General features: G+C 28.5%; 1 protein-coding gene across 3 annotated transcripts in view; it reads left to right on the top strand.

Annotated features, from left to right (window-relative positions):
• Nucleotides 1–15,414, top strand: part of Tomosyn (syntaxin-binding protein tomosyn) — a 371,800-nt gene that overhangs the window by 306,252 nt on the left and 50,134 nt on the right. The window contains exons 20-21 of one of the 3 annotated variants that reach the window (XM_067269813.1): nt 553–640; nt 8,434–8,487. In XM_067269813.1, coding sequence (XP_067125914.1) covers nt 553–640; nt 8,434–8,487 — 142 coding nt within the window. Of the gene's footprint in view, nt 1–552; nt 641–8,430; nt 8,488–15,414 lie in introns of all 3 variants that reach the window. The other 2 variants (XM_067269812.1, XM_067269815.1) reach the window with 2 other exon arrangements.

The following is a 15,414-nucleotide window of genomic DNA, read 5'->3' as shown; positions in this document are numbered from 1 at the left end:
ACATGATATGCTTAGAAAAAAACAGCAAAAATGAAATAAATGATAAGTTGAGGAAAGAAAATAGCTTCAAAACCTTTATTAGCATGGCCTGGTCAGTAATATATGTGGTTTCTGACTTGCTGACTCAGGTGTTTGATTCTCCCTTGTTCCTTTTTTTTCTAATGTAAAAATAGCCTATTCATTAAATATAATTGAATAAAATAGTTTTTTTATTTTCTTTTATTTTGTAGCAGTTATAAATCAAGTAAAGTTTAATTTAAATATATTAGTGATAAATTTTGTTGTTCATTAAATAAATCATATGAAAAGAAAAAATTATTATATACGACTGTATTTGCATATTATTCACATTTATTATTCACTGCCTGCTATATGTTTAAAAAATTTAGAAAATATAGTTGTATACTGTACATTACTCTTATTTTATCTTATTGAATATTTCTTAGATCCATACAATATTTTATAAACAAATTTGTACATCATAATAAATTTTCATATTTTTACATAAGTCTTATTATAAATTTTATGAGTAATTTTATTTTCAATTTGTAGAATGAAAGTGTTGATGTTACAAATACTAAATCAGGAAAACCTACAAGAAAATCTTTAGTTCCTGATGTAAGACGAACAAAATCTCAAGGTAAAAGCAAGATATTTTCAAAAATGTGTGTGCACTAAAATATAACATCTCTGTTTAACTAATATAATAAATGCAAGAGCTTTTTTAATATTTTTATATATTTATATTATAATATAATACTAATATAATAATTATAGTTAGGATTTAAATAGAAAATCCTTTTCAAACTGGACAGATCTGTTAACACAAAATGCACAACACAAAGAGAACCTAGATTTAATCAGATATTATCTGTTTTATTCTGATAAAACATTTAGTCTAATTCTATTTGTTTGACTTCAAAATGTATTTACTCCAGCAATTTTCAAACTTCTTACAGATATCTATACAGATTATTTTATTACAATAAAATTTTTAGTTTATTATTTTAAACAAAGCAAAATAAAACAGCACATGGAGATATCATTAATAAGAGCCACAAGTTGCTGTGTGCACTTTTTAATACAGCGAAATTCTGTTAATCTGGCAACCAGTGTGCTGGAAAATTAGATAAATTAGCATGTTGAGCTTATCATTCAGGGTTATCAGTGTATTGTTCTTTATCATCATCGACAGCTTCCAATAGAAACATCATAGAAACAGAGGAAGACCAAGACAATATCATAATGTGATAGATAAAACCAGTTAGCTCTTGCATGATTTTTTAACAGACTTTTCCAAAAACATTGGTGTACAGGTTTGATTTGAGAAGCAGAAATTATTTAGCACAATTGGAATCAATAATTATCACAGAAACAGCTACTGTACATTACTGTTCATGTACTTTGATAATTGGAATATATCTGTATTTATACACAATAAAAATGTACAAAGCACAAAATAAGAATAAAGTATTTTGTTTCACGCCAACCAAGGGTACAAATAACCTGGAAAAATTGAAATGGCATGTTAAACAATTGTAAAAGGTGGATTTGTACAGTTTTCATGTGAAGGTATGTAAAGTTGTGTTCAGGGGATTGAAAAAAGGGAAAAACATCCACCATCCAATAAGGTGGCATATTCGATATTCCAGCATTGCATCAGTTTTGATGATGCTGGGTTAATGAAATTTCATTGTGAAATGCTATTTATCACATAGATCCTGATGCCTTTTATAAATACATAGAGTTGTTTGTGAATAGGAAGTCTGCAAGGAGAAAACTTGAAAAGAAATACATGCGTTATTAATGGATAGATAACCTCACAGCTTTGATGTTAATTGTAGCATGGCCTGGTCAGTAATGTCAATGCCTTCTGACTTGCTGACTCAGGTGTGATTCTCCCTTGTTCTTTTTTTATAATATAAAAATAAATTATTTATTAAATTTAATTGAATAAAATGGTTTTTATATTTTTTTATTTTGAAGCAGTTATAAATCAAGTAAAGTTCAATTTGGATATATTAGCAATAAATTTTAGTGTTCGTTAAATAAATTATATTACTATAAAAAGAAAAAATAATCAGATACAACTGTATTTGCATATTATTGATATTTATTATCCACTTAATTTTAAATTCATATTTTTTATACTTTATTAGAGAAACAATGTAGTCACTTGTGCCACTTCTCCAGTTGATCATTTGAATTAAACAACAAATAAATAGCATTTCAATGAATTTGAAAGAATGAGAAATTTAGATTAATTAGGTTTTTAGAGTAAATTAAAGGAAAGAATTGATTAAGTTTGTCCTCCGTTGTTCTTTTAAAAAGGTGTCTTGACTGAATTGAAGGATTTAAGACACAATAGGAAATGATATCCATTTGATCATCACTTATATCACTTTGAATCAACATTATTACAGAAAAACCTGATGTCTAAATTTAAAATTGCTTATTTTTATTCTTAGTTAAATGTATATATTGTAGTTAGATAATATATTTACTTTTAACTAATATACATAAACTAATGCATAGTTATACTTGTATTTACTTGTAGTTAAATATATTGTTGCATATAATTTGCTCTAAAATAAAGATTCTAATTTTTGATCAAGTGTAAAATGTTGTATAAAAAGAAATAATGATGAGAAATAAATTCTCAGAAGTCATATTTCTGCTTTCTCAGCATATATATTCACCAATTTCAAAATAGGGTACAAACTAGCTCTAGATGGTCTGCAAAATGTGTAAAAGTATCTAACTTATTTAATGAAAGATGAGCTTCATTTTATCATATGAAATGTAGCTCATCTTTTATTGAATATGATGATAATGTAATGGTTGGACAGTCCAGTAGGATATTGAAATTTTGTTTTATTCATCTAATTAATGCTTAAAAAATACCACTCAAAGATTTAATTTTACTATAGTCTTTCAATTTGAAAGTTATTTAATGCAGACATAAACATCTACTTACCCAATTTTTGATAACTGTCTTACAATCTGCAGATTATATTGAGCTTATTTAATTATTAATAGTATCCATATTATAGCCCAATATAATCTAACAGATTGGCATTTATGTAATAATAATAATAATTTAAATTTGATATCAATGTTATTTTCATTAATATAAAATGAATTTCTTTATTTTAGAGTTTAAAGAATGAAGCAAATAAATAACTAAAAGTGAAATTAACATTTTTTTCATTCTGTTAGCAAAATAATGGAAAATAATGCTATTGTATATGGATAGAGTAAAACATTGCAGAAATTTTGAAGCAAAGGCTATTATTTTAAATATATATGATTGTGTTATTATTAGAACAATTTTATTATCATGACAAATGTTGGATCATACTTAACCTTCAATAAGATTGTCGAGATTTATCAAAACTGATTTTGAGAAGTTTATTTTTTATTGGTCAAACCATACTAACGATATAGTAACAGAAGTTTATTTTCTCGGAATACTGACCCCAAGGTTTGTTATAGAGCATTATTTGTATACATAATAATTACATTAAAAATAAATTATATTGTACCAATATTTCACATTTACACTTATGAATCATTTGTGCACACCACTAATGGAAAGCAATTTGCAGTTTAAAGCAAAGCTTGACTCAACACATTAAATATTTTATGCCTTGTTTATATTTAATGCATCTTTCAAATACTTAATACTTTTATTATTTCTTGTATTTAATTGTTAACATTAGAAAATATAAGACTGTAATTTGCTATAGATATGAACATTTGAGTGGGGAAAAAACAGGAAAAGATTATATTTTACTTGCCATCTAAAATTGTTTAGATGATATTCAAATTTTTGTCTCACTAAACTCTTAATTAATGTAAAGATGTACTTGGCCAATGGAATTAAGTTTAATTGTTGTTATAATGTCATTTTATTTAACTTGTTGTAGATAATAAGCATTTTACTTTCCCAGCTGTTATAGAATACAACATAGGAAAAATATGATGATTGGTCAAATTTTGACACTTCCTGGATTTTTTTAATTTCTCAAAATTTTGACACTAGATAAGCCCAAAAATGTAAAAAATCTGTACAAAATTCTGTCTCTCCACGTGTGGGTGTATATGTTGGTATCTATTTGCATTAACAATAAATATATAATAATATTTTGCATTATACTGCAGGACTGGATAAACCAAAATTTTGAAACTTTGAGGGTTATTTCTATACTTAATGGGACATTGATGATATTAAATTTTGTTAGTTAAAAGTTAAGGGTATGGGGAGATAAAGGAGATTGTGTTATATCTTGAGGAGGGTAAACTTAATGAAAATTTTACTTATTATCAATATTCACAATTTTTTTTAAAAAAAAACCCCTAAAAAATAGAGCCTTTTGCTCTTTATAATAATTAATGATATAAAAATTATTTAATAAAATCTCAAAACAGATGGTACCACACACAACATTGAACCATACTTTGTTTTTTGAAGTTTATAAAAAGTTTAAATAGAGAAATTTGTTTAAATATTATGTTGTTCTATAATTTAAAATTGTTAGACTTCTTTCATGATTTCCTTAACCTCCTGTTTAAGTACTGGAAAAATTGTGCAAAAGCCTTTCCAGCTTTCTATGTGTGAAAATTCGAACCCAACGGAACGGAACACTAGCAATAAAATGTTTTATTGTTTGGTTCCCATGGAGAAAACATAAATCATGAGGAACAACACTCAAATAGCGCTGGTTGGTGAACAAGCAAAACGTGACCCGAGACGATAAAAGGGCGACGAGAGCGGGAAAGGGGGTCCGTTATGTAATGTCCATTTCACAGTGTGTGCGCGTCCCGACGGTGAACGAAAGGATACCCGAGGATATCTTAAACCTGTCCAAGACCAATTAGGACCATGAGGTATGACTCCCCAAATTCGTGTAAACTCTCCCTTTGCGTATCTAAACCGTAGGCGACGGTAGCTCACCCCTTTGTAACTTTAGCTCTAGTCTTAATAAATTGTTGTTGTTTTTATACGTTGTTCATGTCCTTTATTAGAGTATCGGCGCCGCTCTATCATCTGACCCAGCCGCTTCCTCCACTCACGCAGAACGTGTAACGCGTAACCGATTTGAACCGCCATCTTGACTTGGGCAGGTCTCACCGACCTGTTAGCCGACAAAAAGGTAGGTGCGACTCCGTACACCTCCAGGCGCACCCACATATGTTTGAACAAGTCTGTACATCTCAATAGATTAGAAATGATCGATACATTCTATCAACTCAACATTTAATTTATTAAACTTAATAATAATAATCTCTTTTTTTATATTTATTGTATCTAGTACTAGTAGTAGTAGTAGTAGTAGTATTAGTTCCAATGTTAAGTAGCATATTCGGAAGAATTATCATCCATCGAATGCGATCTTAGCTTTAGCTTCCTCCCACGTCACATTTAGCATCTTTAAATCTTGAAGAAATGTTCTATGCCAAGTATTCCTGTGGCATCCACATGGTTTGTTCGGCACCATGTATCAAGTAATTAAGTAAAAAGTTTACTGTACTTGTGAGGAATAGACTTGGTGCCACTGGGAATTGGATGCTCATTATGCATAATTGACTCTTAAGTACAGTGTCAGTCCATTATTTCTGCAATAACTGGAAATGCTTTATATTATAAAACCAAAAATTTTCAGTGGAAAATTACATAAAGAAAAAAAACTACTCAAATTAAGGAGACAGTTTATGCAAAAATATTCATAATTATCTGTGCTTACAAGGATTTGTGTACAAAGTTTTCAATAAGATTTAAAATTTGCAGTCTACAAGATTTGTACATTATTTCCCTTCAATCATGGACTTTTTACTAATGCATACCGATAGAATAGAGTTAAATACAAATTTGTTGTTTTTTTTTCTTTTTTGCAGTCAAAAATGGAGGAAGAAAAAACTTGCTGAATTTCATTGCACACACCAGTGGACAACTGTTTGTGACTGCCATTACCAAACAAGCGCACCTTATGGTGTGTAGCCGCAATGTGAGGTGCTTCTCTACACACTGCTTTTATGTACTGATAGGTTTGTCTCATGGAATGCCTAATCTAACTGCCACCAGTTTCTTATTTTCTTTTTCTCTTTTGTTAGAGCTGTGGTGGATCGCAGCAACATGTCGAGAAGCAGCCACGTTGCAATTATGTGCCAGGAGGTATGCTTGACTGCATGATAATGATCATCATGAAACCATCCTCAGCTGGTGCGTGCAGAGACAATTGGTGGGCATTTTCTCTTCTTCCATCATCAACTGCAAGTATAATAATAATAAAAAAAAACAAATTCGTATTCAACTTGATAAGTTGAACCTATCAATACATAATAGTAACATGTTATGTTTGCATGCCAGAGGGCATACTTAATGCAAGTCCTAAATGATAATGGTGTTTGCAAATGATCGTTGACCAGCATGTGGGAAAAAATTTGGCAGACTTTTTTTCTTCTTCCATTAACTGCAATTAAATAATTAAATATATGGATTCTATCATTATATATTAGTAGAAGGTTCGAGATGGTGGAGAAATAGTTTACAAGTGAAGAAATTGAAATTTTAGAGATGGGATGATACCAAAATTTCTCCTGATTTTGACTACCAGAAAATGTCCAATTCTCGATTCCAATTCTTCATTCCATTACTAGTTTTAAACAATATGAAATTTTAAGATAAAAAGGAATTTTTATCATAATTAAAAAAATTAGTTAATTTTTTATATTTTTTAAATTATTAATTATTTATTAATAAATAACAAGCAATTATTCCTTGTGACACTGTCATAATTCCAGGCTGCAATTTTTAATTATATTTTTAATTTATTTAATTTAAAATATATGCTCTCCACTTCAAATTAGTAGTGGCTTGTCCCTGTACATTATATTTCTCCTTTAACAATAAAGTTGTGTTGGTTATCTATTAACTACTTTCAGGGGAAAAGTTTTGAATTGAAATAACTTCAGTGCTCAAAGAAATAACATCTAAACACAATTTCCAGCAAACAAGCAAAAAAAATTTACTGGTCAAATGTTTTCAGCTATAGTTTATTGGCCCTCATCAGGAACGAGTACGAAAAACAGTTCTCAAATATTGCAATAATCAAATATTGCTGCATTGTAAGTTTTTAAAACTTTCAAAAACACGTTTGAACAAGGCTGTGAATACAGTTTACATCATACATAAAATGAGCAATTTTTTTTTACAATGTGCAATATTAAAAAATGAAATTATTAAATTAAAATTTAAAATGAAATTATACACAGGGTCTTTGACCACCATAACATAAGATTTCCCAATTCCAATTATTCATTCCATTACTAGTTTTATTGGAGGCAGATTGCATTCCAATACCACAAGCCTGGAAATATTATTAAAACTGCCATAAAATTTCATTTTATTTATGATGTAAACTGTATATCACAGTCTCATTTGAACATGTTTTTGAAAGTTTTAAAAAATTAGAATGCAGCAATATTCAATCAATAGAACTATTTTCTGTATTTGTTCTTTATGAGGGCAGATAAATTGTGGCTGAAAACATTTAACCAGTAAAAATTTTTACTTGTTTGCTGGATATTGTGTTTGGGTGTCTTTGAGTATTACAGTTCCAATTTATGTGTGTGCAGTTTTTGTTTTTGTATCCAGATTGAATTAGAAGTTTATATACAGTTAATCAGGGCCTCCTACCTCTAAAGTTTCCATATCTGGTCTTGGATTTTGTCTATCTAACTCCAAGATTGGTTGGTCCAGTTTTCAAATTCTGTTTTCTGAAAATAATTGTTTCACATTCAGCTACTTGTGGTTCTACATTTGTGACATGTAAAAGGCTAGTCATGTTAACAATATTCTGAAAGCAAATAAGCTAATTGTAAAACAGTTTTGAGATGTATAATTTCTAATTTATTATATATAAAATTTCTTAAATAATAATTAATAAAATATATGGAAAATTCATGTCATAATCTTTACAGTTCCAGGAGTGACTATTATAAATATTGTGTTAATTTTCTAAGTTTCCTATAAAAACCAATAGTCAAAAACAATACTTTCCTTGTCAAACACCTTTATTTCATAAATTGCTGTCTATTGCTATTGAACAGCAATTTATGAAATAAAAGTTGTTTGATAAGACAAGCATTGTTTTGGATTAATCAGTTCTTATAAGACACTTAATAAACTTTATTTATAACTTACTTAAAAAATAGTTTTTCATTTATTACTGTGATGGTTAATGCCATTTTTTAAAAATCTGTTCATTTAATCACGTGTGACAACACTCATTAAATATCAGATTACATTTGTTTTTATTTATTTATTTCTTATTTACTGTTGTTTCAACAAAATGTATTTTATTTTATTTTATAATTTATTTATTAATAAATGTTTGTATTTTATGTTATTTTTAAATTTTATTTAAGCAGGTTGTGGCTTTTGTAAATGGCTATCCATGTTACGATGTCCAGCATTTATTTCAGGTAATCTGGACTGATGGAAATAATAAATTCATCTATGTCCATAAGACATTACAGTTAAAACAACTATTAAATTAAAATTAGTTAAAAACACTATTCAAAATATAAGAGAATTGTTTCATTTTAACTCTTTAAGCTCTGAATATTACTGTTTTCCTCTACCTGAAGATGAAATTGTTTTTACTCCTCAGGCTACAAAGGGAATTTGTACAGCAAAACCAGTCAAACAACTTTTCCTTTGACTGACTTTGTCTTGAATGGATTTTGGCTGATTTCTTGTTTAAAGAGTTAAACTTTGAAAAAATTTTATTATTAAAACAAATTTTGTATTTTTCTGTACAATCAAATAAAAAAATTTATGACATGACAATAACATGTTTATTATTGTATATTATCATTACAATAATTATTAAGGTTATGTACAAAATAAACAGCATTTTCCAATCTGGAGTGCCAGATGTTGCAACTGAATCAGCTATTGGCAAGCTGTTATGTGTAGAATAGCCAAAGTTGCCAATTTAGCTAGTTTGATTTTTCATTTGGCCATAAAAAATGATTTTTCTATTGTCAAGATAGGAATTTAACTATTTTTCTATTTTGTCTAGCTAACAAAAAAACAAAAGGTTTTTCTTTGATGTTAATATAGCACTTAAACTAAGCTACTTTTTCATTACAGCTTAACTATTTTTATTTGATTGTTTTTGGACAACTCTGTGACAAGATTCTTTCTGAAAAGTTTTGCTACAAATTACACAAAGGGAAATTCATTGCTTTTGAGTGTGTCGTCAAGGTGTTCTCATGTCCTATTCAGAATGTTGATAACACACTGTATCAGTAAAAGGATGTTAATGCAAGGTTGTAATGGCATGTTGTGTTAAGTGTAGAGCCATCATATTTATTTTAATTATCTGTTGTCTTATTCAAATGAATTACAAGAGAAAATGAAGGTAATAGACTTATCAAAGAGTGGAGGGTGCATGGGAAAATAAGGTAGAGTTAAAAATACTGACAATTTCAATGTAATGAGACTGCATTATATGGAAAATCTTATATTCCTGTGCCCTTGCAGCTGTAGATAATTTTGAGTTAATGCAATTTGATTTAATGAGATTTTACTTTAGTTAGATAGTTTTCTTTCAAAAACTATAATTTCTTTTTTGATGTACTTTGAATCATTTGTTTCCAAATGTTCTTAAGACCTTGAAATTTGTTTTGCTTTTGAAACTGAAAAGTTTTGCTACAAATTACACAAAAGGAAATATGCTCACCATTGACTTCCTTAATGGATATCCATATTTTAAAGATTCTGTTTCATATTTCCTTTGCCTTACAATTATTGTTTTTTTGGATAATTTGGTTTTTTTTCATATACACTCAAACCTGTTTTTGTGCGGTCTTTTTTTGTGAGATTTTTTTATTTGTGCGATTTGTTTTGTGCAATTTCTTTTGTGCGGTATACAAATTTGATTGAAATTCATATACCACACAAAAAAATCACACAAAACAAATTGCACAAATAAAAAATCGCACAAAAAAAGACCGCACAAAAACAGGTTTGAGTGTATACAAATCTATTAATTTTTTTTGTTGCTGCTGCTATTTATTGTCAAGCTTCTTCAATTGAGCATTGGCTATATTTTTGAAGATATTTTTATGCAAAGGAGTAATATTTATGAAAAAATATTTATGCAGCCACTTAAGAATAATTGGTGATCCCACTTTGGATTTTGACTCTATGTTTGGGTATTCCTATTCTATTGTGTTAATATAACAAATGCAAACTGATACAAAAATGATGTGATAAATAATCTTATATTTAACAATTTATTTTACTATTTTTGTACGTCTTGCAATAGAAAATTCTATCAAAATTGTCAAAATCACTACATTTCAATTAAAATTTTGGTTTATTTATTTTTCCTTTGATATCAACTTTTTTCAGAATCACAGGTTGACAGCTCTGGTAAAAAACATTTTCAGCTTTTTTAAGCCAGCTTCAATTACAGAAAATTTTGAAAATGGAATATTGATTTAAATACAATAAAATCTTAATTTAACAGACTTCAGATTTAACAAACAAAATTTTTGAGCTGTATGTCATATATGAAAATTAACACCCTGACCTTCCAGGAAGCAGACCAGTTTCAGACCTATCATCAGATTAGTTTCATCCCAATAGAACATGCCCCATACTATAACATCCCCATCAGAACCTTGATGAGTGAATGAGGCAAACAGGGTCCATTGCTTTATGGGGCTTCCTTCAAACCCTCTGTCTACTGTCAGTAAAGAATAAGGTGTACTGTGATTCATCTCATCCCTCTCCTTTTTCCAGTCCTCAGATGTCCAATCACAGTGCTCTTGGCACCACTTTAGATGAACTTTCCAGTTCTTTGCAGAAATCAGTGGTTTTTGTATAAGTCTGTGATTGTTCATGCTGATTCTTTTCAGTTCCCTGTGCATAGTTCAGGTAGATATAGGTCGGGGATGGGATTCGTTAAATTCTTTCATCAATTGATGCACAGAGAGTCATTTTTTCGACACTAACCTTTTCAGACAACATCGGTTGTGTTCCTTATTAACTGTTTCGGAGCCACAGTTACTTCTTTTAGGCATCGACTGTGGTTTGTTTTTCCACCAAGTGAACACTTGGGATATCTCACCTTTGAAAAAACCAGTTAATTCTACAGTTCTTGATATCATGACTCCAGCAAGATGGACACCACAATCAGCCTTTTTTGAAACTCTGTCAAGTCCTTCGCTTTTTCCATTTTCATAAACTTAATGACCATACTGACTAACTTGAGTCATGTGGTAACTCACATGACTCAAGTGTTTTGCATATAAGCTGCAAAATTACACTTACTTAATATGCAGGGAGGTTTGTAATTCATTGGCCAGTGAGTGTAAGTATAACTACTGAAAATTTTTCGGTCATGTTTTTCAAAATATAATGTTTAAACAAAATGTTTTAAGAGATCTAAAATGTCAATGTCCAATACATCAAAATTCTGTATGACACAATAATTTTTATTTTATTTTTTGTTTAATTTTCTTTAATACAGTGAGTGATTGATTAATGAACATAATCCGTTCCAAGACTTTGTTTGCTATCAAAATTGTTTATTAACCGATTATCAATTTACCATAGCTTTTTATGGGAATTTGATTAATTTGTTCTGGAGACTCTAAAAAATAAAAAATATAAAGAAATGTAGTAAGAAAGTATATATGTAATAATAAAAATACATGTATACACAGTCTTACATTTTTATTAAATGTTTTTTCTGTTTATGGGGTTAAAGAATCTGTCCAATGTCGATTGCTTTTCTCTCTTCAGGATTTTTTGGAAGTAATTAATAGCATTGTAACTGTAGAGATCTCCAAGCCTATTAACCTCATTCTGGTTTTGATGCCATTTCGATGCCCATTGTTCTGACGTTCTTCCACTTCCTCAAAAGATCTTTAATTGCTTGAGACTTCTTGATATATCTTTCATAGCTAAGATTGTGTTTACTGTAGACCTGTTTAAGCCATACTGCCTAGCAACATCAGACATCATCTTCCCACTCTCTACCTTGGCTATTATATCTTGCTTGGTTTCTACATGAGCACAGTTCTTGACAATCCACTCTTTTTATGGTTCATAATATTATCAGTTTATTTTTTAAATAATAAGTTCAGAAAAACACTTACAAAAATTCAGAGAACAGAAATCAACTAGTGCAAAAAAAATTATTTAAATGCAAGGTCCAGATGAAATTTGAAATTTGGTATTAAAATGTTAACGAATATCTGATAGGACAGTTAAACTCTTGCCTTTTGTAAATAAAAACCAATGCAAAACTTAACAAGTACCCGCCCAACAGTCTCATGAAAACTATAAAAAATTATTCGTCAGAAAGGTAAACGAAAAGCTGGAATTACAAGGGAGAGCTTCGAAATTCAGAGGAATACTATTCGATCGATATCAGGTTGAGCATTGATGTTGGTGTCTCCAGGGCTCCAAAAAGTTTTGAATTGTCATCTGGAGACAAGGGAAGACCAATCAGTATTCACTATTTTATGTTGCTTCTTTTTCTGTATGTTCTGTAAAGTGTTCGTTATCTGAACATGTGTTCATTGTCTGAACATAAAAATATTTCACGAAAGTGTTCATTAATCGATCATCCACTGTATGCAATGTGATTCAAAAGTAGGTAATTCAACAAAAAGATGAAATCATGTAGATAATCATTTTCTAATTTAAAATTTTCTGGTAACTTAAAATTCAGCCATTTATTTTGAAAGTGGGGCAAGTCCATTTTATGTTATTGCTAGATATTTAATGGTTTGCATTTGAATGGGTTTAAAAATATTAATAAGCAGTAATAGACTTATTACAAAAAATCTTTAAAAAGATTCTTCTAAGATAATACATACAAATGTGTCTTTATTCCACTCCAGTCCTTTCAAACAAACATTTGAAGAATTAACAGTTTCACACCAGAGTTGACCTTTCTTTATAAGCTGCTTGTTCACTTCTAAAACAGTTAAAATATCCCTCTGACAGTGGCATTTCATATAAAATTAAAAATACAGTAGAGTCCCGTACAATGCAGGGGATTCGTTACGCATTATAGGAAATCACATTATCGAAACCTGCATTTCACACGATTTATGAAAGTTTAAACCTTGGCCTATAAGTTGAAAACAAAACATATACCTCTGATCAATAAAATTCGAGGGTTGTTGCTTTATTTGCGTGTCTTACAGGACTCTACTGTATACATTTGGTAAAATTTTTGTAATAATTAATTTATCCTGGCCATATATTTTTAGTAACAGACTTATTTTATATTTTTTGTGGACTTATTTTATGTAAATTTATTAATCAATAATGGTTATCCGTGTTAGGTGAAAAAAATCATGGTTTTATTATGCACTAATGGACTTGCCTCACTTTCAAAAGCAATGATTTGTTGAAAACGTTGATTTTCTTTGAATGGAATGTAATTATAATAACAAAAAATTAAATATTTTTTTATTTACTTATTTATTTTATTTCAACATTTCATACTTTTTTGAAAAGCTACAATAAAGCAGAAAATAAATTAAATTTTATAAGGAAAAGTAAATAAAATAAGAAAAAAATATTAAGTAATAAGTTGCATACATATAATTATATTTCTTAGTTTAGATGGTGCAAATTTTTAAAATATTCATGATGAATGGGTAGTACATAGCATAATAAATCCATTATATCTTTATATTTTTCTTTAGAGTGGACTTGCCTCACTTTCAAAATCAACACAATAAATATTGTTGACAGTATAAATTACTAGTAACAAATTTATACTGATATTATAAGATATTTATTGTGAATTGATTAAAAACAAATTTTATGTTAATTTGTAATAAAAATTAGCTTTGCTCCACTTTCAAAATCAATGACTCATATGTATGTGTGTATATATATATATATATATATATATATATATATAATATTTCAATAAAAAATGCACATACTAAAAGATTTTATGTACCATATTTTTGTCATATAACTCACAGTGAAGTGTAACTACAATAGCATACATCCTACAGAAAACTAAGAATGAAAATAAAATCTTTGTATAATCTACCCCACTCTGTCCTTCTGTAGTAGCCATTGAAAACACAAGATCTATTAATATTCAGTTAAAAGGTTCCATCTCATACATTAAAATGTTGTTTCTGCTTTTCACTTGTAACTATAAAATAAGTTACATTAAAAATGGAATACTGAAAAGGTTCTAAACTTTACAAGCAGAAGATACAAATGCATATTGAATGACAATTATTTTATTATTATACTGCTTTATTTTATTTATCAAATAATAATAAAGTATGCAATAATAATAAATGTTAAAATAAATTCAGGGACAATTAAATAATTTTAATGTAAATAGTATCCAATGACAAATTTAAGAGTCAATTACTTATCTCTTAATCATATAGCATGCTAATGTAATTAAAACTCATGAGATGCTGGACCTATATGTAGTTTGGACTTGATAATGCAGATTTCTTAACTTATTGTACTAAATTACTAGCAAAGTTTAATTAATATATTATGTATTGGGTGTTTTTATTGTTATAAAATTTAAATAACTTATGTTTCTTTACTTAACTTTTTTAGAGTTTTGTAGAATTTTTTTACTGTTTGAAAATATAGTATGTTAAATTAACAAATTAAAATTTTTTTTATATCCCAGTATGAACAGATTTAGATGAAACTAACATTTACGACCATTATCATGGTCTTTGTCAGGCTATTGACCAGTATAAATTCGAAACTGGAATTCAAACAATGTGTTTAAAATTATTTTAAATTCCAAAATATTTAAGCATTGGAAAATAATTTCGCATGCATGGAGGTGGTGCTATGAATAAAACGGGAACAACACTAGCAGGTAGCTAACATTTCTACACCAGTAATTATATCTTATTAATTTGTGGTGATGTAAGGATATTTTTATCACTTTAATAGCACGTATGCTGAAAATTATTTTCCAATGTTTAAATATTTTGGAATTTAAAATAATTTTAAACACATTGTTCAAATTCCAGTTTCGAATTTATACTGGTCAGTAGCCTGACAAAGACCATAATAATGGTTGAAAATGTTAGTTTTGTCTAAATCTGTTTGTACTGGGATATAAAAAAAGATTTTACTTTGTTGATTTATCTTTCCCAGGAATTGTGCGAGAAGTTATAGTATGTTATTTTAATGTTAAATATAAGAATACATAAACTGCTAGCCATTAAAATTGCAACACTAAAAAGGACAAGAACTATGAAAGATGTATGTATTATATAGATAATTTATGGAATGGGGAAATTATTACAATTTCACTCTTCTCAAACTGCACTTATGAAAAATAACTACATTTTACCAACCTTAACATGCAG

The sequence above is a fragment of the Centruroides vittatus genome, unplaced genomic scaffold (assembly GCF_030686945.1).
Source record: "Centruroides vittatus isolate TY-2023 unplaced genomic scaffold, ASM3068694v2 contig_357, whole genome shotgun sequence".
Lineage (NCBI taxonomy): Eukaryota > Metazoa > Arthropoda > Arachnida > Scorpiones > Buthidae > Centruroides > Centruroides vittatus.
The sequence above is the reverse complement of the archived record's forward strand: the minus strand, read 5'-3'. Positions and strand labels throughout refer to the sequence as shown.